We start from the raw sequence: 27,489 nt of genomic DNA, 5'->3' as shown, positions 1-27,489 counted from the left end.
TCCATGGGACGGAGAAAAAAAAAAAGTGTCCTTAATTAGGCCTACTGAAAAATACGAGGTTCAAAAACATCAAGTTTTGTAGAGACTATTTTCATTTTCGATCATAATAATGAGGAGAAAAGAACTTAGTCGAGGTTTTCAAACAATTTAAGGGCATGTGTCTGTGAAGACCATAGTAAAATAGTGCAAAATCACTATATTTGCCATCATAATTTGACCAGATACACTTGTTCAAGGTGGACAAATATTATTATGTGCAATGAATGAACATTGTAGATTATTCTTATCATTAATTATTGGTTAAAGTTCATTGTTAATTTTTTATGAGAGTATTTCTTGTGATGTTTTTTAAGACTGCAAAATCACTCCAAATGTCGGAAGGGTAAACTCGGAAACTACTTGTATGATATGAATGATATTTTTACAGATACTACCCACAGGATGTAGCTACAAAGTAGACTACAATCATGATATTTGGTAAAATGGTTCTTTTGTGGGAAAAGTTCTAATATTGTTATTAAAATTTTCATAAATTTTGTTGAATATTTTATGGCCTATTTTTCATAAATAAAGAGCTACGTTCATGATTGTAGTCTACTTTTCAGACAATAGCACACTAAAGCTGTGAGCCAAGTTTCAGTGGTCTATCATTAACAGTTATTGAGATAGTAAAATAAATATTCTAAACAAATATAAATTTTCAGGAGAGCCAATCAAAGAAAAAATGTAAGTTTGTGACCAACCCGTACAGTTTCAATGCATTTCAGCTCCATATTCCTCATGATTTAGGACACTCTCATCATCCTGCTGTCTTTTTCCATTCCTCCTCTTTGTTCTGGCATCTTTAGAGCTTTCAAATAACAGCCCCCTTAGCATCGGTTACCCTACGATGATCAATTGCAACTAATGCTGAGGCCATATTTTCCACTGGGGACATTCCTAAAGACTCCAGTACCTTACATCTGGGTGCAGCACCTGCTTTGAAGCAGATAACTGCATCCAATAAGCCTATTTTTAGGGTCGGAAGACCTACAAATACACTTTTTGGCACACGTTCCCAAATGCAGTGTTGGAAACTCTCATTAGGGTTCTGTGTTCATCCAAGTAAACCTTCTTCCAAGAAATTTTTTGGCACTAAGATATCTATAAATAGGTTTTATGGCTTCAATAACAGCATAAGGTAATGAATGTTTGTGACAATAATCTTTACCCTCTGCCTTTGCTCTCTCGTACCAAATATGATACTTGCTAGTACTCGCACCAGATGTCTGGACCTGGTGGACATAACAGGTGTTGTGGGTGGTCATCAGTTGATGCTTTGTGAAGTAAACTAGCACATACAGATTTTCTCATAGCTTCCAAATTACCCTGGTTTCTCCTTATAGCTAACCGCGTGCAAGGCTAGCCAGCAGACTAAATCATCGCCACGCCTACTGGACTTGTCAAGAAAGAAGAGAGGGAGATGATAATGCCATCTACGAATCAGATGCTTCGTTGTATTTTGATTTCGTATTGAGCTGTTATCAAGAGTGGGGAGAGCCCGGTGATATATTATCTAACGCGGAGCAATCCTCGAGTCACACACCACTACCAGAACGTAAACTACTTTATTGATTTTTGAGACGGTGAGTGGTCGCTATGAGATATAGTTATTTTCGTACAGTGTGTTGTCGCTTCAACACAGTACTTAGTTGCTGTGATGCTGTTGGATCTGCGCGAGACGAAGAATTCGTTTAGTTCAAGTCCATGGCATTTGGTACAAGTCTGTATAGTATCAGTAGATTAGCTAAGTTGGATTGAGATTTCTGCTAACATGGAAACATTTATATCTCTGAATTTTCTCCTCCTATGATCAACGCTGATCAATTTTCACAAGTATAGGGCCAATGTCTAATATAAAGACTTAGGCAATTAGGGAGTGCTAGTCCAGATAGCCCAAATCACATCATAGAAGGAAGGAAGGATGTCCATGGAGCCAATTCTACTACGAGAAGAAGGGAACGAGTAACCACGGAAAATAGATGACCTCAACGGAAGCTGCAATTGGTGAGCTTCAATTAGATAAAGCAAGCAACAGTTAATTTCAGTAACGTAAATTTTTAAATCCCTCCACGCTTTAAGGAACTTTACCGATTCATCTCTTTTTTTTTTTTTTTTTTTTTTTTTTTGTATAATAAATTCATTTGTGTTTTATATTGCGTTAATTTTCTTTCTTAAGTGATACTTAATGGTTAATTATTTAAAATCCTACCCCTGTGATTTAAGTATAAGTCTCTATGCTAGTAAATATAAATTTTGCTGGCGCCCAAACATTACATAGAGAAATGGTAAACCTTGGAATGATAATTCTATTTGCGTGGCAATTTGCAGGCAAGCCACATATAGTTTATTTTATATTCATGTGTCCCCAGGTATTAACTTTCATCTCCACTAATGTGGAAGTTAGGAGAGCGAACAGTTACATTTGTCGCACCAACGTGGAGTTCAAAAATCATTAAGTATTCGTGGAAAGAAAGCAGTAAAGTAGAGTCTGTGTTTGTGGGGGTAAGTGAGTGTCCATATAATTTGTATGTGTGATTTTGGGGGAATCATGGCTGCACAACGTGAAGAGGACATGAAATTACGTAGCGGAAACTTAGTAAAGGGAGGCGAGACGCTGAATTCTAGGAATGTTGTAGATGAAAGCATTGAAGTAGATGAAACGGTAGAGAGTGGTGGGAGCATGGAAAATAGCACAGAATCTGATATAGCTAGGATGGAGGGCGAGAAAGAAAGTAATACGAATAGTGAAATGAATATTCAACAACTGTTTTTGATGATGCAAGGGATATTAGAGCAAACAAAGGGGATAGATGAAATTAGGAAGGAAATGAATGAAATTAGGAAAGACACGGATGAAATTAGGAAGGGAACGAAAGGGATAGATGAAATTAGGAAGGAAATGAATGAAATTAGGAAGGAGATGTATGAAATTAGGAAGGAAACAGATGAAATTAGGAAGGAAGTAGAGAAAACGTAGACGGAGATTAAAGAAAACAGAAAGGAGATAGAGCAGACAAAAACTGAAATTAGCAGTGAAGTTAATGCTAGTATGGATGCTTTAAATCATAGATTAGATGAAGCATTAGAGCAGCAGAAACCTTTTGAGAATCAGTTAGCGGAACAGGAGATGAAACGTACCCAACATGAGAAAGAGGTAGAAAGAAAGTTAACTGAACATAGAAGTGAAGTCATGGAATTGGTAGAGAAAGAAAATTGTAAAGTTAGGAGCGAAGTAGACCAGCAGATCATAGGAATTAATAGTAAAATTCAGGAACAATTAGGAGAAATTACTAAAGTTAGAGAAAAAGTACAACAACAATACGATGATCTGTGTGGTAAGGTAGAGATTAATGCTAAAATATGTAATGTAAAGTTTCCGAGTGACGTAGAAATTAGAGAGAAAAGAATAAATGAACGTATTGATAGGTTGGAGGCACAAATACGTAAAGAAATCAGAGAAAAACAAGGTAATATAGGAAGTCAATGCCATGGTACAAATTTCATATGTGAAACTGAACTACCAAAATTCAATGGGAGGCAGACAAACCCTTTAGATTTTTTAAACACTGTTAAGAAACGGTTTGAAAAGTGAATAGAAGAAGGAGTCATTGAATGGGAAGAAGCGTTAGAAATAATAGGCAATGCTTTTATTGGGGAAACAAAATCATGGTTTGCAGTGTATAAGAGCAGCATGACCAGTATGGTGGAATTCCAGAAATATTTCATGGAGAAATTCTGGAGTGAAGTTATACAAAGCAGGGAAAGAGAACGCATTGTTTTTGGGAAATTTAGGCCACACAAAGGAGTTTCTATGACAGAATATTTTTTGGCCCATGTTATGATTTGTAAAAACGTAGATGGGATGTCAGCGGAGAGAGATATTGTGAAATTATTACTCAGACATTTTCTCAACAAAATCCGCGAAGCTAGCTGTATGCAACAGATAGAGTCTATTCAGGGAATGGAAAGATTGCTAGCAAGTTTCGATGCGTTAGGAAATAGTAGTAGTACACGAGAGCACACAAACTATCAAACAGCACCCAGAAGACAAGAACACAATCACCGTGGTCAGTTTCAACCAAGACAACAAAATCTAGGTAATCAGTCACACCAGCAAAATGGGAATGTTCAGAGGGAACGTAATGTTGAGGAAGGTACAAGCCGATATCAGGATACAAGGAGACAAAGTAATTTAAACTGATAGTAGACGGTAATGAGTAATCAGATTATCAGTCTTCAGTACATGTTGCGAGAAATTGTGTTAAGACGCACATGAATTATGATCTCGATGTCAGAGATGAGTTATTACGGGAGGTGGAAGTGGATCAAGTCGAAGTTGCTAGTAAAAGTGATAACTCCGTAGCTACGATCGTAATATGGAGGGCGCAGTATCAGGCTTTATTAGATTCAGGCAGTCAAAGGTAATGTGTAAGTTCGAAGTGGTATGAGGACAGAAAAAAGGAGAATATTGAGATTGAAGAAATGCCTGTGAAATCCACATATATCGTCACTGCTGTAGGTAAACGATCCAAGCAAATATGTAAACAAGTTGCCATACCTATTTGTATTAACGGGAAGTCGAAAATTCAGATGTGTCTTGTTATTCCGAATCTTATATTTGATGTTGTCTTGGGATCTGACTGGCTAAGTTTATACTCAGCTTGGTTAGATTACAATGAGGCGATGGTATATTTAAGGTGGGATAATGAGGATATTAAAGTCACGTGGGATGCTGAAGTTCAGACGAAAGTGGAGGTTTGTAACGTGGTGTGTCAATGAGGTTTCAAAAGATGAAGAAGAAAGAGCAGATTTTAAGTTAGGCGAAGTGTGGTTAGAGGAGAACCAAGATGATGCTTTGAGAGAAGCGGTAGATAGTAGCAATTTGGAAGGAGGTCAGAGGGACCGATTGTTGTATGTGTTGAAAAAACACAAATAAGTATTTTCATTGAAACCTGGCAAAACACGTGTATGAACAGTCATTTTCAGTGCTGGATCAAAGTATATTCGCTGGAACGAGATATCCGAAACCACATAAGTATGCTAAAGTGGTAGACAATCAAATAGAAGCCATGTTGGAGGATGGTATTATTGAAATTTCGAGTAGTCAGTGTGTCAATCTTTTATTGATCGTGCCTAAAGCGACAGGTCTTAGTTGTAGTAAGATTATTAGTGACAAGTATGTTCAGGAATTAGGTATGCCTAGGAGGTTATTATCAGATAGCGGATCTCAATTTACCTCGAAGAAGTGGAAGGCTGTGAGGACAGAGTTAGGTATCACACAAGTTTTTTCCTCAATTAGGAATCCGCAAGGGAATATGTGTGAACGCACGATGAAGGAATTAGGTAGGATGTTTAGATCTTTAGTTCATGACAAGCACACTGCGTGGGCTGGTTTTTAGCTGTGATTGAGAAATGGATTAACATGGTACAGCATGAAAGTACGAAATTCACTCCATTAGAGGTTCATTCTGGCAGCAATCCAAGGAATGAGCTGACAAAAGTACTAGGTATTACACAGGAACCTCAGCAGGACTCTAAGATATATGTCAGATTAGCGAGAGAGAATTTGATTAAAGCGGCTGAGAAGCGTAGCAAACAGCAGAACTGTCAGGTGTTACACGAATTTCAGGTAGGAGATTCTGTTCTGTTACGCGTTCCCATGCTCTCGTCCAGTGAAGAGAAGGTAACGAAGAAATTTTTTTTGTTGTATCAGGGTCCATTCCAGATTCATTGTCGGTTTGGTCCTTGTGCATACAGATTGAAAGATGGTGATTGTGTCATGTAGGGCACTTATAATATTTGCTCTCTGAGACGATATATTTGCGAATTAAGCGTAATGTCTCCCAGGTGTTGTTTTGATAACACTATATGTACTTGAGTTAGAAAACGTGACTTCATGTATAGGTTGTAAACCTAGACCTGACACTATTGTAGAAGCCATGAATAACTTGGGAATTATTTATTGTAACTGCAGAAGGAAATTAATGCAATAATTTTCTAAGTATATTTTTTTGCAATGAAAACAAGAAATTGCTTGCTGCCATCTAAGAGAGGTAAGCCACGTGTGATGACGTGTGTGTGTGTGTGTGTGTGTGTGTGTGTGTGTGGTGTATATATTATAACAACCTGGAACTGCAGAACACTTTGATGGTGAAGTGCAAAGATAGTGTTATTTACCTGTAGTAAATATTATGAGTGTTGCCAACAAACTTTCGGAAGAAAATCGGCAGGAAATATTATTAATGTTATATGGTATCATTGAAACAGACACTCTACAGTGAGATACAAGATTTGATTATGTGTGTTTTTATTAACCCGCGAGTGGTCGCTAGCCAAAATGTAACGTGAGTGGTCGCGCGCGAGACTTTCTCTCACATTAAAATAAATACGACATTTTTCACAGTTTTGTGGAGCGTAGGGCTGAAATTTACAACTGAAATGAAACGCAAGTTCTAACTTATATATTTTAGATAAAAATGAAATGATTAGCTCTGAGAGAGAGAGAGAGAGAGATGGCTTATGGCCTTTAGCACCGGGAATGTCCGAGGACAAGTACGGCTCGCCAGATGCAGGTCTGTAGATTTGACGCCCGTAGGCGACCTACGCATCATGATGATTAAGACGACACATACACCCAGCCCCCATGTCAGCGAAATTAACCAATTAAGGTTAAATTTCCCGACCCCGCCGGGAATCGAACCCGGCTCTTCTGTGACCAAAGACCAGCGTGTTAACCATTTAGCCAGGGAGCCAGGCATGATTAGCTGTTTATAAAAGACACAAATTACTACTTAAAATAACATATGCAATGTACATAAAAATAACTTACGTCCTGAATTTGTAAAAAATAAAATCTCACACATGCATTATATCTAGTAGTATTTACGTACAAACCAAGGTTTCTGAACACAATAAGATTTTCAAAAATAAAAAGTGCTCATAGTGCAAATACTAACGCGTACAACAGGAGTAAGGTTCCCGCTCCACTTCAAAATAACACCAGCATCATTGGTCGTGTGATGAGAGAAACGCTCACACAGCGTGCACGGACACATAGGAACCTTTGCCCTGACTAGGAGAGGGGGTGCTTACTCTTCAAATGTGAATTGCTCTACTCACGACAGTTATAAACTCAGCTAGAAGAGGGAACAGTCACCTCCCTTCCATCACTGTGAAGTAATATCACAATAAAAACTAATGTGAGATAAAATCTCATATAGCGACCACTTGCGGGTTAAGTGTTTGTAAGATGTAATGTTGTACATATCAGCCGTATTGGTGTAGTATTTTCCTTCAGGCTAGCAACCCGTCGGAAGGACATTTGATTGCTTTCAAGTCTTGCAAAAAGTAAAATGCAAGACCATAACGGGTCACATGGCCCAATACTTGGAAGGAAGATGATGATGATGATGGTGTAGTATGTTATTTTCATATATGTTATATTTGTAAATAACAGGAGGGCGTATGTAACCGTCCAGGCTTCTCCAGCCATACTTTTACGCGATATCACTCGATATCAAGATTATCCGCCATCGGCAATTATATGACATATTTATTTTAACTTCAATCATTTGTAAATAAGGCTTTTGGAATCATATTGTATATATTAGAACATCATTTATTATTTAAATTATTATATTACGTAGGATAAGAATTCATTATGTATTGTAAATATGGTCATTGTTGAGACATAGTTGTCATTTCATCTCATATATGTGTACACAGAAAAGTTATTCTTGAAGCGGGGAAGTTGGACGAGTCACTAGGTTAAACTCATGAGCAAGAGGCACTACACAGCTACCCGCGTGCAAGGCTAGCCAGCAGACTACATCATCGCCATGCCTACTGGACTTGTCAAGAAAGAAGAGAGGGAGATGATAATGCGATCTACAAATCAGATGCTTCGTTGTATTTTGATTTCGTATTGAGCTGTTATCAAGAGTGGGGAGAGCCCGGTGATATATTATCTAACGCGGAGCAATCCTCGAGTCACACACCACTACCAGAACGTCAACTACTTTATTGATTTTTGAGACAGTGAGTGGTCGCTCTGAGATATAGTTATTTTCGTACAGTGTGTTGTCGCTTCAACACAGTACTTAGCTGCTGTGATGCTGTTGGATCTGCGCGAGACGAAACAAGCTTACGGCTTGCGAGATATTCAGTAATTATTCTGGACGAAGAACTACGTTTAGTTCAAGTCCATGGCATTTGGTACAAGTCTGTATAGTATCAGTAGATTAGCTAAGTTGGATTGAGATTTCTGCTAACATGGAAAAATTCATATCTCTGAATTTTCTCCTCCTATGATCAACGCTGATCAATTTTCACAAGTATAGGGCCAATGTCTAACATAAAGACTTAGGCAATTAGGGAGTGCTAGTCCAGATAGCCCAAATCACATCACAGAAGGAAGGAAGGATGTCCATGGAGCCAATTCTACTACGAGAAGAAGGGAACGAGTAACCACGGAAAATAGATGACCTCAACAGAAGCTGCAATTGGTGAGCTTCAATTAGATAAAGCAAGCAACAGTTAATTTCAGTAACGTAAATTCTTAAATCCCTCCACGCTTTAAGGAACTTTTCCGATTCATCTCCTTTTTTTTTTTTTTTTTTTTAATAATAAATTCATTTGTATTTTATAATGCATTAATTTTCTTTCTTAAGCGATACTTAATGGTTAATTATTTAAAATCCTACCCCTGTGATTTAAGTATAAGTCTCTATGCTAGTAAATATAAATTTTGCTGGCGCCCAAACATTACATAGAGAAATGGGAAACCTTGGAATGATAATTAATTCTATTTGCGTGGCAATTTGCGGGCAAGCCACATATAGTTTATTTGATATTCATGTGTCCCCAGGTATTAACTTTCATCTCCACTAATGTGGAAGTTAGAAGAGAGAAAGTTACAACTAGCCCATACAGATTTTCTCATAGCTTCCAAATTACCCTGGTTTCTCCTTATAGCTAAGCCATACTAGTTTTAATAAGCCCTGAAGGAGGTTTTCTGTGGTTTCCCATTTTCACACCAGGCAAATTTTGGATGTTTATAAATAGAGAATGCCATGCACGCAACTAGCTTCTGTTTACAACCGAGCACGTTGCGGCTGGCAGGTTTAAGAGCAGTCGATTCTTACGCAGGACAGCCAATGGATAAAATACTACTTACCGCTTTCCGATATCTTTACTGGTGGAAAAGTTATAACACTTTCAAATGTGTGATATTTGAAAGGGCTTGGCTAATTCGTGCAGACATTTTTAAAAACAACATTTAGGACAAAATATGCTTGCTAACATATATAAACTATATGTATTCTGAAAGGGAGCACTCCAAAGTATAATAATGCACGAAAATAAAAAATTTGAATTTTTGAAAATAATTCACGTACACGTGCCCTTAAAAAGGTATAATAGTAAGTCATATTCAAAGGCAAAGTGTACACATAATTACTAAATAACATAAAAGTATGTAGAGCAGTGTCACTCCTTATATTGTTTTCCTTAGTTGCATTTTGTGGTTTTTATAAAGTATTTTGCTTCTCCTGAAAAGTTGCATAAAGTGACTTAGCGCCCTTCACCTCAGTGTGATTCAACTATATTTTATTCTCACATTTGTGAGAATTATGAGTTTATGTCATGTGAAAGTGTCGTAATGTACGACATGAAGTATTTAAAAGTATATTTTTATATTATGGGGACAGAGTTTTGGCCAAGTAGTTAGGACCTCCAAGATCAGTAATTTGCATGAAACAGTGACCAGTGATAAAAAGAAAAAAAATTTAAAAAAAAATCTTATACCAGAATCTTCACTAGATCATTAGGTCTATATAAAAAATGTGAATGGATTTGTGGCTGTTCAGAAAAAAAAAAAATCATTCTTTTGCTTTCCTTATGTTGAGTATAGCAGCAAAGACACTGTGGACTGAAGTCAGAGGAATTCGCTTTAGCCAAGGAGAGAAGAACAGATATAATACACAAACATTAAATTGTAGGTATGGCAACCATTTTCTACTCTTTTCTATATGCATTTTTAACTGTTGTTATACAGTGATTTTCTTTTTTTGTGCCCTCCCATCAGGCTTCTTGCATCACGGAACTGCCACTGACCTCTCCAATCATCAGAGTCAATCCCACTGACACAAAAAATGTTGATTATTGGTGTCTTCTTCAAAACCAAGAAATGGTGAAATCCTACTGAAACTGCTGCTATCTTCTTCTCCTCCTCCTCCTCCTCCTCCTCCTCCTCCTCATCTGCGTCCCACTAACTACACTTTTACTGTTTTCGGTGATGCCAAGGTACCAGAATGTTGATCCACACGAGTTGTTTCACATGCCAGTAAATCTACCAACACGAGGATGACGTATTTGAACACCTTCAAATACCACCAGACTAAACCAAGATCGAACCTGTAAAGTTGGGATCAGAAAGCCTGCACCTTAACTGTCTGAGCCACTCAGCATCATATTTTCATGACTTAACAAAGTCATCTGCAACTATTTCCTTAAAAGTATTCTCAGACGAACTTAGATTTTTATTGCTTAGCTCATATGATCACCGAACACAGTTAACATGGAAATGTTCAATTGTGTTAACTGGCGATTGTGATGGTTTGTTCTTCCTCCTTGTCTTATTCTTCATGCGATCATTCCTTCAAAACTTTTCTTCTCATTTTGATAGTCATCTTCACCATTTATCTTGTCGATATGACCACACGGCTTTTAACCTAAGACAACCACAGCAGGATTATGAAGTGTTTTATGGCACCAATAATTTGCAGAGAAAGCCATGTTCACAGCTTGTAAACAAGATCTACAAGTTTAACCTTGTTCTATTATAACATATATTTCAAACAATATAATTAATGTACTTAAAATTATTCAAATTAAGCACAGAAACCGACAAATTAAAGCTCCAATGACTGATATAGCAAGGTCCCCTGCATTTGGATGCCATCAAGGCAAATATAAGCAACTACAATGGAAGTTTGCTATAGCGAGTAAGGCATATAACGAGAATCCCGTTATACCGACAATATTTTGCTGTGCCTTCAAAATTCCTATATTAAACTGTGTATTATCCTTTGGTTACAGCGAGAGCCCTATCACTGACGCATCCGTTATTACGAGCGATTAAGCGCGTGCGATATTTTCCGTTACCGATATTTATGCACCCCGCCGATTATGTTGCATGCAATTGATTACTTTCGGTGTTGTTTTCTCGCTATGTCCACTAGCGAGTTCTCTCATCAACATTTGAAGGCGATGTCGGAGTCTATTAGTAATACCCGTCGACTGCTGTTCCGTGAAGAAAATTCTAAATGAAAGTGAACATATTTTCTTAATAAATGCATAAATAATGTGCCCAATAACAGTTCTTAACTTGTTAAAAATAAAGGCTGACTAACCGATCACTTAATTTTAATGCTAAATACTGAAATTAAGTAAAAATGGGATACGCTTTGAGATATGGCAAAGTGCATAATTGATTTCACAGGTTAGTTTATATTTTCTCACGTCTGGTTAAATTACGGATAGCAAGAAGGTTATCATTTATCTAGTGGCGCTTGAAGTATGTTTTTATAATATGTATAGTACGGTTAGGTTAGGATAGGTGACTGTTTGAATAAGGAAATTGAAATGTTTGCCACAAAATGCGATCGATCATCTTTGGTACGGTATAGTTTTCTCACTATGTGCATTTGTGAGCTCTCTCATCGACATTCGAAGGCGATGTTGGATTCTGTTAGTAATACCCAATGACTGCTATTCTCTTAAGAAAATTTGAAATTAAAGAGGATAACAATTTTTCATAATAAATGCGTAAATAACGTGGCCGAAAGCAGTTGTTAACTCGTTAAAAATAACGGCTGAAGTAAACAATCTCTTAATTTTAATGTTATATACTGAAATTAAGTAAGAATGTGATACACCTCAAGATATGGCAAAGTAAATCAGTGATTTCAGAGGATACTTCATAGTTTCTCACATCTAGTTAAATTTCGGAAAGGCTATTAACATGTAAATTTTTAGCGAGGATAACTCATTTCTCTACATGCGTTTCAAATATGTTTTCATGACACACATACGGTTAGGTTAGGTGACACCATTTGAAGAAGAAAACTCTTGAGTGATACCGTATTTCTCCGAATCCAAGACTATGTTTTTTCCTCAGAATCCCATGCGATAAATCAAGGGTTGTCTTGCATTCGCGGCCTAACAGTAATGAATACCACTGGCAACTCTCACGGTAACCACGCTGCTTTTCACCCCCGCACGCACGTGCACACACAAAATTCGTTGACAATAAAAGACCGTCTCTTTATTACACATCGCTAGCCATGACAACCGGTTGTGCAGTGCCTGTGTGTAACATCACTGGATCTCGGAAAATAGTGAAAATAGAATAACATTCTGTTAGCCTCTACAAAAACATTTCTCAAATCTGCAGAATGGCATCAAAACATGCGCGCTTTCGAATTCTTAGAAAGGCCACGGCAGAGTTATAATGCCTCTACTACATCTGACTTAGTAAAATTTTTATAGACAGCAAGAATATTTTCGTGATGGATAGTCGTAAAGATACGTGGAACAGGTATTGCCCGCAAATTTTCAATGGGTTCTCGTCGATATTACGATGCCAATTTTAAGTTAATGGTTATTAAATACTCTGAAATGTAGAATAATTATGCAGCTGCAAGAAAATATGGCATAGGCCTAACTAAAGCCAATATGTGGCATCAGCATGAAGACAAAGGTACAAAAAATGCATTCAGTGGTCTGCAACAAGGACGCTTTACAGAAGTCGAAAATGAAATAATAATAAATAATGTTATTTGCTTTACGTCCCACTAACTACTTTTACGGTCTTCGGAGATGCTGAGGTGCCGGAATTTAGTCCCGCAGGAGTTCTTTTACGTGCCAGTAAATCTACCGACATGAGGCTGTCGTATTTGAGCACCTTCAAATACCACCGGACTGAGCCAGGATCGAACCTGCCAAGTTGGGGTTAGAAGGCCAGCGCCTTCCGTCTGAGCCACTCAGCCCAGCAAGTCGAAAATGAAATTGCGAGGTATGTGCATGAAAAACGCAAGGGCAGAAAGGCCATACCGTGGTGCAATAAACTTGTTCGTTGACCTTCAACGTCTCCGTGATTAGGCCTATAGATTGCTAGCCGCTGAAGTTTGCCGAACCCGGAAAGCGAGACGTGCGTGTAGCAGTAGCCTGTTATATATGACGCTGAGTAAAAGTACCGTAAGAGTTTTAGAGACAGCAAGAATATTTTCCTGATGGATCGCCGTACTGTAGAGACGCATGGAATAGGCATTGCCGGCAAATATTCAACGAGTTCTCTTTTTGGTATTATGATGCCAATTTTAAGTTAATGGAAAAAGAATGCAGCACAACGAAAGCCAATGCTCAGCATCTAAAAATAGTATTAAAATGCGGACTGTACAACAAAGGCATTCATATGATTTTACAAAGTACTTTTTGAGCCCGGTTTAAATTTTTTGAAGGAAAAAGTGGGGTTTGTCTTGGATTTGGAGAAATATGGAACTGCAATTTTTTCAGAATGAAATTAAACATACACTTTCACGTAGTATCGGATTTCGAAAAATAATAAACAAGTCGTACATTGGATATCACCCGCAGAAACGCAAGTTTTGAGCAAACTGATTGCAGTTTCATACCGAATTTAATGTGCATGAGGGGTTTTCAGATTTTAATACAAAAATCGGATATAATGACAATCTGCTATAGCGAGTAAATTTTCCGCTGTTGTGAATTCTCACTATAACGGACTTCTATTGTATTTGTACCAGTGTTCTAAAACGTGTTTGGTGTTGGCTACAATTGACATGTTTAGTGGTGAATGTGTTCATTCAAAAGGCATTAATATAATCATGTAAAAAAACATAATAGTGAGTATACTTATATAGGAGATAGCTACAAGCAGAAAATGCATGAGTCTGCTTATATGCACAATATAACAAAGGAGCAACATTTTCTTGGTATACGGTATGCTGGTCAATTATACACCATCGTTCGTTTTATTGGATCATCCTATGTATTATGGAGTGTTTAGTAAACACATGCAAGAAAATATTTTACTCTGGGGAAGTGAAAAAGTAGAGATAAAATATTACATTTACACAAGAAACATTTTAATTTGAAATTGCCCAATCAATTGGCATTATTTCGGAGATGATACAGGATAATTTTGTTCTTCATAACAGTATTCTTAATGTATGACTTACGTCTTCTACCAGGTTTCTTAAAGCTTCCAGATATTTTCTCTGCTGCAATTTTGCTAAAGCAAAATTAACTGCATTCCAACAGATATAGATACTTTTTCCTATCTTTCTTCTAAATCATCTACTAATCTGTACACAAAATTGTACCATAGTAAAGCAGGTAAAGAGAAAAAATTACATCAGTTCTTTGTTATCACATATATCAGCATTAAATAAACATCTGTCCACTTTCATTAGAACACATCAAATAATAATACTGGAAATAAACATGAATGTCTATATCAGTATAAATTATAATTACATATATTTCTTTTTTCTGCCCAGAAATTTCCAACAAAATAATTACAAATTTGTACAAAACAATACAGTAACAGAATTCAGTGACCAAGTTTTCTATATTGTCCTTTGTCAATAAAATTAAAAAGAACAATCCCCCGATTTCTGAAAGAGGGTATGGCTAACACCTCCAGAGCTGAAAGCTCTAATTGGCCGTATAACAAGAATCAGTAAAAATTAGGTGTCTCAGAGTGAAACTAAAAGCACCAAAGAACATTTAAATTTTTCGACAACATACATGCCATTACTCTAACGCAGCAAATGTAAGGATTTTTTAAAAAAGAGATCAAGATGTCTATTATCTTTTATAAGAACCATCTTGTCCAAAGCACAATAGGAAAGTATCACAATAGCTTTGTTTGGAATAAAACATTTCACATAAGGTTCTTTATGGTTCAAGACTGACAGTCCTACACTTTATAGTATAGTATAAAGACAAGATAGCATAGGAAATCTACTGCTTGTATAATGGCAGGTCGTAGCTTTCAGAAATATTTCTCTATTATTCTTCTAGTACACTCAAACATGTAAAAAAAAAAAAAAGTGCCATCATAAAAACAAGCAACCTAATTCAATTTTATTTTCCTACATCCAAAAAGCAAAAAGTGTGGTGCACATTATCTATAATAACTGAAGTGTCCGTATTCAAGAACAAGATATCAAATAATTAAATAGATGCGGCTGATCTAGGAAAAATAATGTTTTTAAGACTTAGAAAAGGTAAAACAATAGTGTTAAATTCTTTTAAAGATATCTACACCGAATTTCACGCACTGAAATCGTCACACCACGCATCGGTGAAGCTCCCACCACATAGTCTGTATCTATACACAGCGACCATGGACAACACAAAAGCAGCACAGAAGCCCTGTTTCAAGGGCAAGGCAATCACTGGTGCAAGGCCTTCCGAAGCATGGCAAAACCGATGGTATAGTTCCGAGGTGCACGGCCCATTCGGCGGAGACGATCTGGAAAGCAAAATATCATTGCAAGAATGACAAAACAACAGTACTTTGCACTTAAAGACAATTACACAGAATACTGGATTCACAGAACACTCCAACTATCCTTAACATGTGATTCAGAATGCCCTTCCCATCAAAATACCGGTCTATACATTTCATTCAAAACATAACTAATGACAATCTTTCTCCCTCCCTATACCAAGTATGGTATAAACCCTAATGAAAATCAGTAATTTTCAAATACATGTAATATGGTGTTCATGAGTTATAGGCCCTTCCATGGTTATTCGAGTTCCAGACATTAGCTTTTGGGGCATGCTTAGCCTGGGATCACCGAGTTTCCAGTCAAAGTTAAGGGCACCTAACAAAAAGAAACCTACAAGTTTTAAACCATATATTGTAGGTTCATATCTAAGAAACTGTTTCAAGGCAACCAAACCTGCTCACATTTTAAAATCTATTATCAAATACATGCATAATATCAACTCCCTCCCTTAGTTCATCAACAGCAATGCAAATATATTTGACCTTTATGTTTACTTATACAGGGTAGACCAGAAGTCACAATTGGAAATGTTTAATGTTATTGTATTGAAACAAGATGCAACATGAAAGGTAAACAATTGTATTCACAGAAAAAAAAAATACATGCAAGAATGGAATAAGACAGAAATCAATGTTCTTACACATTTCAAGCTCCCTTGGTACCTGACCATCATTCTCAGCACAGAGTTGGATTCACTGCCATGTGCGTCTGTTTGCCCGGCGCAGCATTTCAGGAGTGATCATTCTCAGGGTATGAGTAATCTTTTCTTTCAGCTCTTCAAGAGAAGACATACGAGTTGCAGAAATCTTTTCCTTTAAGAAGGACAACGGCCAATTATCGCATGTTGTTAAGTCCGGGTTTATGGGCGGCCTTATAAGAGACCCTTCACATCCAATCCATAACGGAAACTGGTTGTTCAACTAGTCTCAAACAGGAGTCCAGTAGTGTCCAGGGGTACCATCCTGTTGCATAATTACATTGTTCATCAGACCAACTTTGTCGAGTTCAGGTAACAGCCAGTGAGATAACATCTGGTGATACGATTCCCCTGTCACAGACCCATCGAAGAAATACGGCCCGATGATAAGGTCACTGGTAACACCAACCATTACATAACATGAGGAAGGTGTTGCTTAATCTCTTCATAATAATGATGGTTGTCTTTCGCCCAGATATAAACATTTCGAGCCGGAACCTTGCAGTGAGCCGCTAATGTTGGAAAGCTGCAATTAACTGTTCGCGCAAATCATGTTGCGTATTCATATCATGATCACTTAATTCATTGATGCTGCCGGGTCAAAATGAACGGTAACCTTCATTATTCATCCGACAACGCATGAAGGTTCTGGGAATGTCCATCTCCGCCAACCACTTCCTTGTCAATTTTGCTGGTGAACGAAGCAATGATGCATTCAAGAGCTCAGTGACTTCATTATCATTGTCATATTTCTTGGATCTTCCACTGCATGGTGCATATAACAAAGACCCCAGTTGCAAATGTCTTTCTTTCCAGTTTCTGAAGATTTGCCTTTGTCAGGACTTCTTTATTGAAATGATTAAAAAAGTTTTCCCTAATAGGTCTCACCTGTTGATTCCTTTTCATGCATCCATGCGCTAAGATGATGACCACAAAATATAAATTTTGTGTTTCTGTACTGACAGCTAAACTAATAAGCTTTATATCACTATAACAATGATTTATTATTAAACAGTATCCTCCTTATTCAATACATTATGGTTAATGCGAATTTTAAAATCTTAAATTATAAGAAGATGACATACTCCAATTGTGAATCTGCTTGTATCTCCCATTGTAACACAAATGTTTACAACAGTATCACCTTGGAAGCAGTTGCCAGAACCACAAGCAAAACAGAACACGATCACACGCTGTATTTTCATGAAGTGACGCATAGCAATTATCACTTGCACTGTTGTAATTTCAGTGACCTCTACCAGAAGAGAGATGTACTATGGGCAGGGACGAACATTATTCTCAACCAGATCCATGTAAGCGCAAAACTATATGTTAAGTTACTTGAAATACTTTCCAATCGCGACTTCTGGCCCACTCTGTATATATAAATTATATGAGTAAAGAACTGGAATCACAGATAAGACCATCTGCCAATGATGTTATACTGTATAGAGTAGTAAATGAGTAGCAGGATTGTGAGTGACTGCAGGGGGTAAAGGAGAGGGTGTATAAGTATCTGGTAAGACCACAATCAGAGTAATCAGATAAAGGCTGATGATGTCCATTTAATGATGCCCATATAATGGGCAAAACATGTCGCTAAAAGGTCATAATATGAAGATAAAGTTGGAATTCAAGAGGGCAAATTAGGGCAAATACGGTATTCATTTATAGGACAAGGGATTGAATAAATTATCAAGGGAAATGTTTGATAAATTTCCAAGTTCTTTGATAACATTTAAGAAAAGGCTAGGTAAACAACTGATAGGGAATTTGCCACCAGAGCGACAACCCTAAATGCAGAGATCATTGATGACCGATTGATTGACTGGCTGAAAGCACATTTAAAGATTCAAATTTCTGCCAAAACATAAGGAACAATTTTGACAGAAATTTTTTTTTTTTTTTGCGATTTGCTTTACGTCGCACCGACACAGATAGGTCTTATAGCGACGATGGGATAGGAAAGGCCAAGGAATGGGAAGGAAGAGGCTGTGGCCTTAATTAAGGTACAGTCCTAGCATTTTCCTGGTGTGAAAATGGGAAACTACAGAAAACCATCTTCAGGGCTGCTGACAGTGGGGTTCGAACCCACTATCTCCTGATTACTGGATACTGGCCGCATTTAAGCAACTGCAGCTATCGAGCTTAGTCAGAAAATATTACTTTAAAAGTCGTAATTCCTTTTGTGCAAGTTAATAACAGTAGTTTCTACAATAAAGACTTTCAAGTATATCCAAGAGGAATCTTACCCTATTAAAACGGGCTCTTGAAATTAAAATTTCTTGTTCCCCGAAAATTTGGAGGTGGTTCAAGCTTTAGTAAGTTCCTTATATTTAGCTTTTAGACAATGTAAGAAGTGTACTGAGTCTGAATGCTCTAGCTCTTGAGAGAAGTACAGCTAAGGATTTTAGACACTTTGGAAATGTTAACTGACAGCTAAGAAGAGCACCAAAGAATTTAAGAAGTCACTTTGAGAAATGTAATGTTAGCTGACAGCTGAGGGGGAGTGGTAATAGTGCAACAATAATTAAATAGCCATTTAAAATGAATATTTGTGGCAGGAACAACACATTACTTACTGTATATATTTTTGATTCAAAAAGGTGAAAAACCAAACTGTAAAGAGTTTACTACTTTTCATGTCCAGGTGCCCTTAACATTGTTACCCAGTCATTCATAACGTTGCCAGGTTAGAAAAGGACATCAATCACAGTTTTACAAGGTTAAAAGCAACACTTTTCTCACATTCCATTACACTATTAGACCTCAGACAATAAATACTTTTTCATTTAAAATTAAATAACCTACATTAGTTGAGACTGTCAGTGAATCCAGATCAACAATGAAGTAAAAGGGATCCGTTCTATTGCACAGAGCTACAGGAGTGCAGCAAGCAACCCACAGAACCAGACTACAAATTTCAGTTTTAAGAACTAATGAAATATACCATTACTTACTTAGCTCCTTTTACTAAGCAATCTACTATCTGTTTCAAAAGAAAATGCAGGTCTTTCTACCATATCTTGCTCAATAGCATCCTCGAAAATATACGATATGAGTATATGAGAAAACCAGTTTGCCTCATTCCAAACTCTTAATTGTATTTACTGACCTTTTCTAAATCATTATTTCTTTACTCCACAGTATATTGGATTGAAAGATATATATATATTTTTTTTTTTTTTTTTCTTTTGAGATAGATAGCACAATTAAATTTACTATAAAACATTAACAAACACTAGTATCATGAACTGATATAGGACACTGGAGAGATATATTACTGCACTCAAAAGTAATAAGTAACTAACAAGTTACTAATCAATAACTGAAGGTACATAAAAGACCTTCATGAAAATTGTTACAATTATTTATCATCATCATCATCATCATCATCATCATCATCCAAGTGATAAGAATAACCTATACAAGGCAGACATGATATCTAACCTCTATAGAGAAAAAATATTTCTAAAGTTTAATTAACATATTAATGGGAAAAATAAATAAAGTAATAGGTACTGTAAAATGAGGCAATTCTGATCAGGAGCAGTAAATCGGATAATTGACATATTCTTCAACAATATGAAATAGGTGCAGCACCATTACAAGTATACTATCAGGTGAATTTTTGACTAACTGGTCTACAATAATGTTAAGTTGTAGAGTGCACTACAGTACAGTACCAACAAATGTCATTGTCGGAGATGTTCATTAACCCTCGACACGGTGCGTATAAATAACCACGTGAGGAGGCACGCATGGTGTTTCAAATAGGGTCAGGAAAAATAGTGTAGCTTTGGACTGTTAGTTCGGCAGCATAGTACTGTTCGTTAAAAGTGAGAAAATGTGTGGTTTTTCATTTGATCGAGTATTTCATATGAAGGCATTGCTTTTAATCGCGCCATTCCTACTGATGTCATTGTAATGACCCATGTTCATTTCAGTTCAGGAAGACTTCTAAAAAATGAGCGTTTGAACTTAAGAATGCATTACCATCGGAGCTGTAGTGGTATGCTCATTTGTCAGCAGGTGGCTCGCTGTATGCTGGCACAGTGTTCCAAATGGGAGCTGATGACAACATTAAGCTCCAATTAAGATGTTCTATCACACCGTATGTGCGTTACAAGTAACAGAGAACATAGATGAATCAGGAACAAATGTGGTAGAGGAAATAAATACAGTATGTGCCAAAATATACAGTACTGGAAATTTTGTTAGTCTTATTGTCATTACCTTACTTATCGAGATGATAATGTAAATGTTCAAAATGTGCTCCATTGTGCTGTAGGCAGTGTTCATAACGAACACTCAGATTTTCCAACATATTCTGGAACATAGGTTGCTGCAGAGTCCTGAGGAACGAGACGATCTTCTGACGTAAAGCAGGCAGAGTTTTGGGTGGATCTGGACAGTTGAAAATTTGCTTCTTTAACATTCCCCACATGTAAGCATCAGGTGGTGTGAGATCGGGGGAATGTGATGGGTAGGGAAACTCCGCCCCGCAGGAAATTACTCGTCCTGAAAAGGTTTCTTGCAGCATAGCCATAAGTCTGTCGAGCGGTGTGGCAGGTCGCCCCGTCTTGTTGGAACCACTGTCTATTCATCTGCACATTCCTGGCACGACAAAACCTTCTTAGATCCTGAATAAATGGCCTGATAACCATGTTCCTATAGCGTTCCAGGTTAACAGTAAGTGGTGCACCATCATCATTCTCTATGAAATACGAACCTAGCACACCGTTTCCCGACACTGCACACCAAATCGTCACATGCACACTATGTAGCGCTTTCTGGACTATAGTCTCTGGCCTCTCGAAACTAAGAAAGCGAGTTGTTTAGTGATTGATAAAACCGCCCAAGTGAATGCGACTTTCGTCAGAGAACCACATGTTGAACAAGAAATCTGGATCCTGGTACACCATGGCCAAAATTTGTGCACAATATTCCACCCTGACATGCCTATCATGCTCTGTCAATCGTTGCCCAACTTGTATTCGGTACGGAAATCCACCTACGTCTTTAAACACTCGTCGAAGTGACGTAGAGCTGATGTTTAATTTGAGGGCTGTTCGCCAAAGACTTTGCTTTGGAGATTGCAACACCTGATTGAGGTCACGTCCACGATTTTCATTTGTGGACACAGTTTCTGGCCTACCAGACCTTCCCTTGCATTGACACAATACACTACCCATACGACGAAATTTTTTAACACAATAGATAGCATAACTGCGTTGCTAGGTGCTTGCTTATTGAAGTGTTCACAATATTGTTCTGCCACTAACTTTAAACTTGGCCCACCTTGATAACCGTTTCCGTACGAGCGAAAATAATACTCCACTATAAACCCTTTTTCCTCCGTCGTGAGACACACTGTCACTTCCAATCACTGGGCACAACGTTCTTTACACAACTAACAATTCATAATGGCGATGTAACAACACGCAGATGCTCAGGCGTGTGCATGCGCGAAAATGAGTACTGTATATTTTGGCGCATACCATAGAAACTAATGAAATACAATAAAATACAATGAAAGACACCAGGATAGAATAGAATAGAGCTGAAGAATGGAAAGAAAGTATGTGGAGAAAACCAGAGGATGAAAGGATGACATTTAACACATAACACCTAGCTTGGAATGAAACAATAGGTGATGGCGAACGCACGAATTTGCAAAACACCAAAATGAAATAATATAGAAAGGACAGGGAAGAGAGCTACTATAACGGTTCAAATCCCGTTACAAGATGATATCAGTATTTTTATTATTATTTTTATTTCACCTGTGATTATTATTATTATTATTATTATTATTATTATTATTATTATATATATTTATTGCGAATGAGCCCATTAGGACTACGCAAAGTACTTAGAGACAGGCATTTGCCTTTCTTTGTGCCCACACTTCCTTCATTCGTTTGCTGTGTGCTGCTTTTCATTCTTGAGACCATGTTGTTCCGGTCTTCTTCTTTGGTTTTTCCTCTTGGTCAACTTGCCACTTATGAACTTTGGTTCTCCCGGCTTTGGATGTCTTCAGGTGTAATTCCTGCCAGTTTGAGATCTGTTTTAATTTCGCCAATCCATTTTATTGTGTCCGTTTTAGCTTTACTTCGGTTTTCATAAAATTCAACTATTTGCTTGGTAAGTCTATCTGGGTTCATCCTTTTTATATGTCCAAAGAATCTTAATCTGCGTTTTCTGAAGTCGCTGTGAATGTTAGAAAATTGTTTGATTTCCTGTTTCCCTCTAAGGCGGTACTGTTCATCTACGAGTTTTGGGCCTAAAATTTTTCTAATGATCTTGCGTTCCTTTTTCTGAATATTTTCTAGATCAGTTTTCCTGTTCAAAATTAGTGTCTCTGATCCATAGAGGCATTCTGGTTTAATAACTGTATTATAGTGTCTTAGTTTAGCATGCTTGGAGAGACACTTTTTGTTATAGATATTTTGGGTGAGTCTATACGCAGTTTCCATTTTTTGGCATCTAACTTCATTGGCTTTTGTTTCCATTCCATTCTCCTGAATTATTTCACCGAGATATTTGAATTGCTGGACTCGTTTTATTTTGCCATATTTTGTCTCCATGAATTTAGGGGCTTCTTTGCTGCAGGTCATGTATTCAGTTTTTCCAAACGATATTTGGAGGCCGACTTTTTCCGCTGTTTCTTTCAGGAGTTCGATCTGGTTTATGGCTGTTGAAACGTCACGAGTTAAGATTGCCAGATCGTCCGCAAATGCCAGGCAGTCTACTGCTAATTTGCCCCTACCAAGAGTGATTGGTTGGTCAATCTTGAGGGCAGACTTCTGTTTGCACCATTCCTGTATTACCTTTTCAAGGACGCAGTTGAAGATTAGTGGAGAGAGCCCATCTCCCTGTCTTACTCCTGCTTTGATCGGAAAAGGGTCTGAGATTTCCCCCATGAATTTAACCTTAGATTTTGTGTCTGTCAATGTCTCTTTTACAATTGCGAGTGTTTTCCGGTCTAGACCCTGTTCTTTTAATATCTGAAACAGTGATTGACGATCAACTGAATCATAGGCCTTTTTGAAATCAACAAAAGTACAAACTACATTTTTGCTACAAATTCTCTGATGCCTTAGGATTAACTTTAGGTTCAAAATTTGCTCTGGACATGAACGGCCTGGTCTGAAACCTGCTTGATATTCTCCAATTTTTGGTTCTAGTTGCTGTTGGGCTCTATCGAGAAGGCACTGAGATAAAATTTTGTAGGCAACAGATACCAATGAGATTCCTCTGTAGTTATTTACATCTGTTCTGTCTCCTTTCTTATGTAAAGGATGAATTCGTGCACTTTTCCAATCTTCTGGAATTTGTTCTGTTTCCCAAATCTCTTGGATGATACCGGTGAATTCTTTTATAGTATTTGGGCCTGCTGATTTGAGAATTTCTGCTATGATCCCATCCTCACCTGCAGCTTTATTCATTTTAAGTCGTTTTATCTGTCTGGTAATTTCTTCTTCATCCGGTGGTACTGAATTTGGGTTTGTGAAGTCAGGTTCCTGCGGTGGAAATCTTTGTGTTGGCTCTGGGCAGTTAAGCAGTTCCTCAAAATACCTTGCAAGTTTGGTGCAGTTTTCTTGATTGTTCAGTGCAAATTGCCCATTTACTTTCTTAAAGCAAAGGTTTTGTGGCTGATACCCTGTTAGCTTTGTTTTGAAGTTCTTGTAGAAATTTCGTGTGTGGTTTTTTTCGAAGTCCTTTTCAATTTCCAGTAGTTGATCTTTCTCGAATTTCCTTTTGGTCTGTCGGATTAATTTCGCTGACTCTTTCCTGACTGCCAAAAACATTTTGTGATTCTTATCGGTCTTTTTGCTGTTCCACTTATTGTATGCATTCTGCCGGGATTGGATGGCTTGTTCACAGTCTGCGTTCCACCAAGGGTGTTTTTTTCTTTTCTGCAGAGGAATCAGGGTTTGTGCTGTTTCAATTAGTTTGGTCTTGAGTTGCTGCCAATTGTTGGACTGCTTTTTCTCTAATTCTTCGGTGAGAGATGGCTGGATCCGACTGGTATCAAATTTCGGAATTATTTGCTTCCTTCTTCTGAACCTTTGGGGTATCAACTGTAGTTTGACTCTTGTCAGATAGTGGTCTGAGTCTATGTTTGCACCCTTCCTTACTTGGACATTCATAATTTCTCTGTGGTTTGGGTACGAAATTGCCACGTGGTCAATTTGAAACTCGCCCAAGAGGGAGTTGGGTGATCTCCATGTCATTTGTTTAGAAGGTTTCTTCCTGAAGTGAGTCGACATGACTTTAAGGTTGAATGCCCTGCAGAATTCGACTAATCTCCGTCCATTTTGGTTCGTCCATTTATGTGCTGGGAATTTTCCAACTGTTTTCCTGTATTTCCTTTCCTTGCCTAGCTGAGCGTTGAAATCTCCTAACAGAATTTTGACGTGGTTTTGAGGAATTTTTCATGCTGTTTCTTCTAGTATTTTCCAGGATTTGTCTACCTTCTCGCGATCTGTTTTATTGTCTTCATTGACTGGCATATGTGCATTGATCAGTGTGTGTGATTTGTTTGCACACTTTAGGGTGATTGTCATTAGCCTATTGTTTACACATTTCACACCTATTACTGAGTTAAGTATGCTCTTCTTGACTGCAAATGCAACTCCTAAATGGGGTGTGTTTTTGAGAATCCGTTTGTCTGTTTTACTTTTGAAGAGTCTGTAGTTCCCGAAATCCATTGCGTGTTCGTCAGTCAGCCTCGTTTCTTGGAGTGCCAGTATTTCTGTTTTTTGATCATTTAGGGTTTGCTCTAGTTCGTACAACTTCCCTGCCCGCAAGAGAGAATTTATGTTCAGTGTTTCGAAAAATGTTTTGCTGTTTGGGCGAAGTTGGCCAGAGGTCTCCGACTCCCTCTGTTTGCGTGTCCAGCCAGACTCCCCAGAATCCGATAGTCTGGTTGTGCTGCTAATGTCAGCAGTGGATTGGTTACCACCTGGGGTACAAATTTGTTTTCTGCCACGCCTCATGGTACTTGATTATCCAAGTATTGGACCGTAGTCCAGTTTCATAGGACTGGAGTGGATAGTTCCAGAACATACATTTCCAGCCGCACCTCTGGTGAACAGACGCTGACCACTTTGCCACTTGCTGCAAGTCAGACGCGAAGTGGATTTCAGTCAGTTCTTCCGCCCTCTCCGCCATCGGGATGAATCCTCTTATGCCGTCGAGGCCGTTGTCCATTTTCCTTGTTCCCTCAGTTGATCCGCGGGTGCTTATCTGGCTATGCCTTATTCGCACCTGTCCTGCATATCCCCAGTGTCTTACATAGAGTTATGCCTAACTCCTATTCAGTTCAGAGCTAGACCCCCACGCAAGCTGACCGGGCACGGATTATTATTATTATTATTATTATTATTATTATTATTATTATTATTATTATTATTATTATTATTATGTCCATATTATTATATTATCGCTTGCATGATTGTAGTTAAATGTATGCACATATACGTGTGTGTATAGAATAACACTCAAGACATGTACAGTAGGAATTGCTGGATATCAGATGTTGGATATGACATTGCTACATTGTGCAATACTGCTGGCATTACTGTCAAGTCATCGCTACGTCATGGCTAAGTCATCATGCTCATTTAGCGGTGTGCTCACTGCTGGGAGAGACCTACTGGGAGCCCCAGGCTGTTTCACCATTGTATGTAATATTGTCGCGAGATGGAAGTAAATAATAGTTATTTCTGGAGATTGCGTAGGTGCGTCAACCTAACGTCTATAAAAGGTGGCTGCATTTTGTAGCGTCAGTCATTATTCAATTGGAAGGAGAGGCGGCAGTTGGTCGGAGTGTGAACGAGATGCAGAGGCCTCAGTCGGTCATTAAGTCAACGGGAGTCTACGGGAAGGAGAGGACTCAGTGATTCATTACTCATTGGTCATTGAGAGAATGAGGTTACAGTTGGTCGGTCTCTTAGTTGAAGATACGGATGGGAAGGCTTACCACGAAGTCTAAGAAGGATAGACTTACCAAGTGCTCAGCTGTTGCTGACTTGCCTGGCTGCTTGAGACGGATATTTATTTAGTGTTGCTTGATGCAAGTCGCAATGGACCGGCATGTTTGTGCAATGTATACCTTGTAGCAAGTACAGGGAATTTTGTACACCCCAGGGTGTAATCTTAAATACTACTCTGCATTTGCATCTCTATAGCTAACTCCATTTTGACACTATCTGTAGACCAATCCAAATTACAATACTGCAATGTTGTATGATGAATCCAATCATGAGAATATATAGAAAGTTCTGGGAACCACTCAAAAATCCTGGTTCTGGCACAAACTTTCAAACAATTTGTACTTTATCTACCTCAGTTTCATCTTCAATTTTCAGAAAGACAAAGAAAATATTACTATCAACAACTTGTTTCTCAAAAATGTAATACCGGGCAAGTTGGTCCTGCGGTTAGGGGCGCGCGGCTGTGATCTTGCATCCGGGAGATCGTGGGTTCGAACCCTACTGTTGGCAGCCCTGAAAAGGGTTTTCCGTGGTTTCCCATTTTCACACCAGGCAAATGCTGGGGCTGTACCTTCATTAAGGCCACGGCCGCTTCCTTCCCACTCCTAGACCTTTCCTATCCCTTTGTTGCTATAAGACCTGTGTTGGTGTGACGTAAAACAAACAGCAAAAAAAAATTATTGAAATTTCATGATCAATAGTGATCTTCATTTCAAATACCGTGTATAAAATCAGGTAATACAAAGTTAACTAATATACTGTAATATTACCACATACATTTCTATAGCTTCCCAATGTTCCCAATCTATACCGATCAAAAGTAGGCATATGTCATCATCTACATTGTCAATTCTTCCAAAAAAATCCAACCCATTTCAGTAAGAAATTTTATGGAGGCAAAATCACTTTACTTTAATTCTGCACTCTCCTTTCCTTTCTGTTTGTCTGTTCCTTCATTTTCATTTGTCTTGTACTCCTCTATATCATGGTTTGTAGGTAGAAAGTGTGGTAAACTTTAGCAACAAAATGATGATGATGATGATGATGATTATTATTATTATTATTATTATTATTATTATTTATATTTTTATTAACTTTATTGCCCACATTCGACCACTTGAGTCTTCCATGTACACTTTTT

At 37.9% G+C, this 27,489-nt stretch overlaps 1 protein-coding gene across 11 annotated transcripts in view; it reads right to left on the bottom strand.

Annotated features, from left to right (window-relative positions):
* Positions 1–14,581: 14,581 nt before the first annotated feature.
* Positions 14,582–27,489, bottom strand: part of tmod (tropomodulin) — a 547,878-nt gene continuing 534,970 nt past the window's right edge. For 8 of the 11 annotated variants that reach the window (XM_067155996.2, XM_067155998.2, XM_067156004.2 and 5 more), the window contains one exon: positions 14,582–15,604. Coding sequence is in view for 1 of the 11 variants with exons in the window: in XM_067155997.2 (XP_067012098.1) it covers positions 15,525–15,604 (80 nt within the window). In the remaining 10 variants the exon portion in view is untranslated. The remainder of the gene's footprint in view (positions 15,605–27,489) is intronic. The other 3 variants (XR_010861290.2, XR_010861291.2, XR_010861289.2) reach the window with 3 other exon arrangements.

Source organism: Anabrus simplex, chromosome 1 (genome assembly GCF_040414725.1).
Source record: "Anabrus simplex isolate iqAnaSimp1 chromosome 1, ASM4041472v1, whole genome shotgun sequence".
NCBI classification, from domain to species: Eukaryota; Metazoa; Arthropoda; class Insecta; order Orthoptera; family Tettigoniidae; genus Anabrus; species Anabrus simplex.
This window is presented reverse-complemented; position numbering and strand designations above follow the sequence as displayed.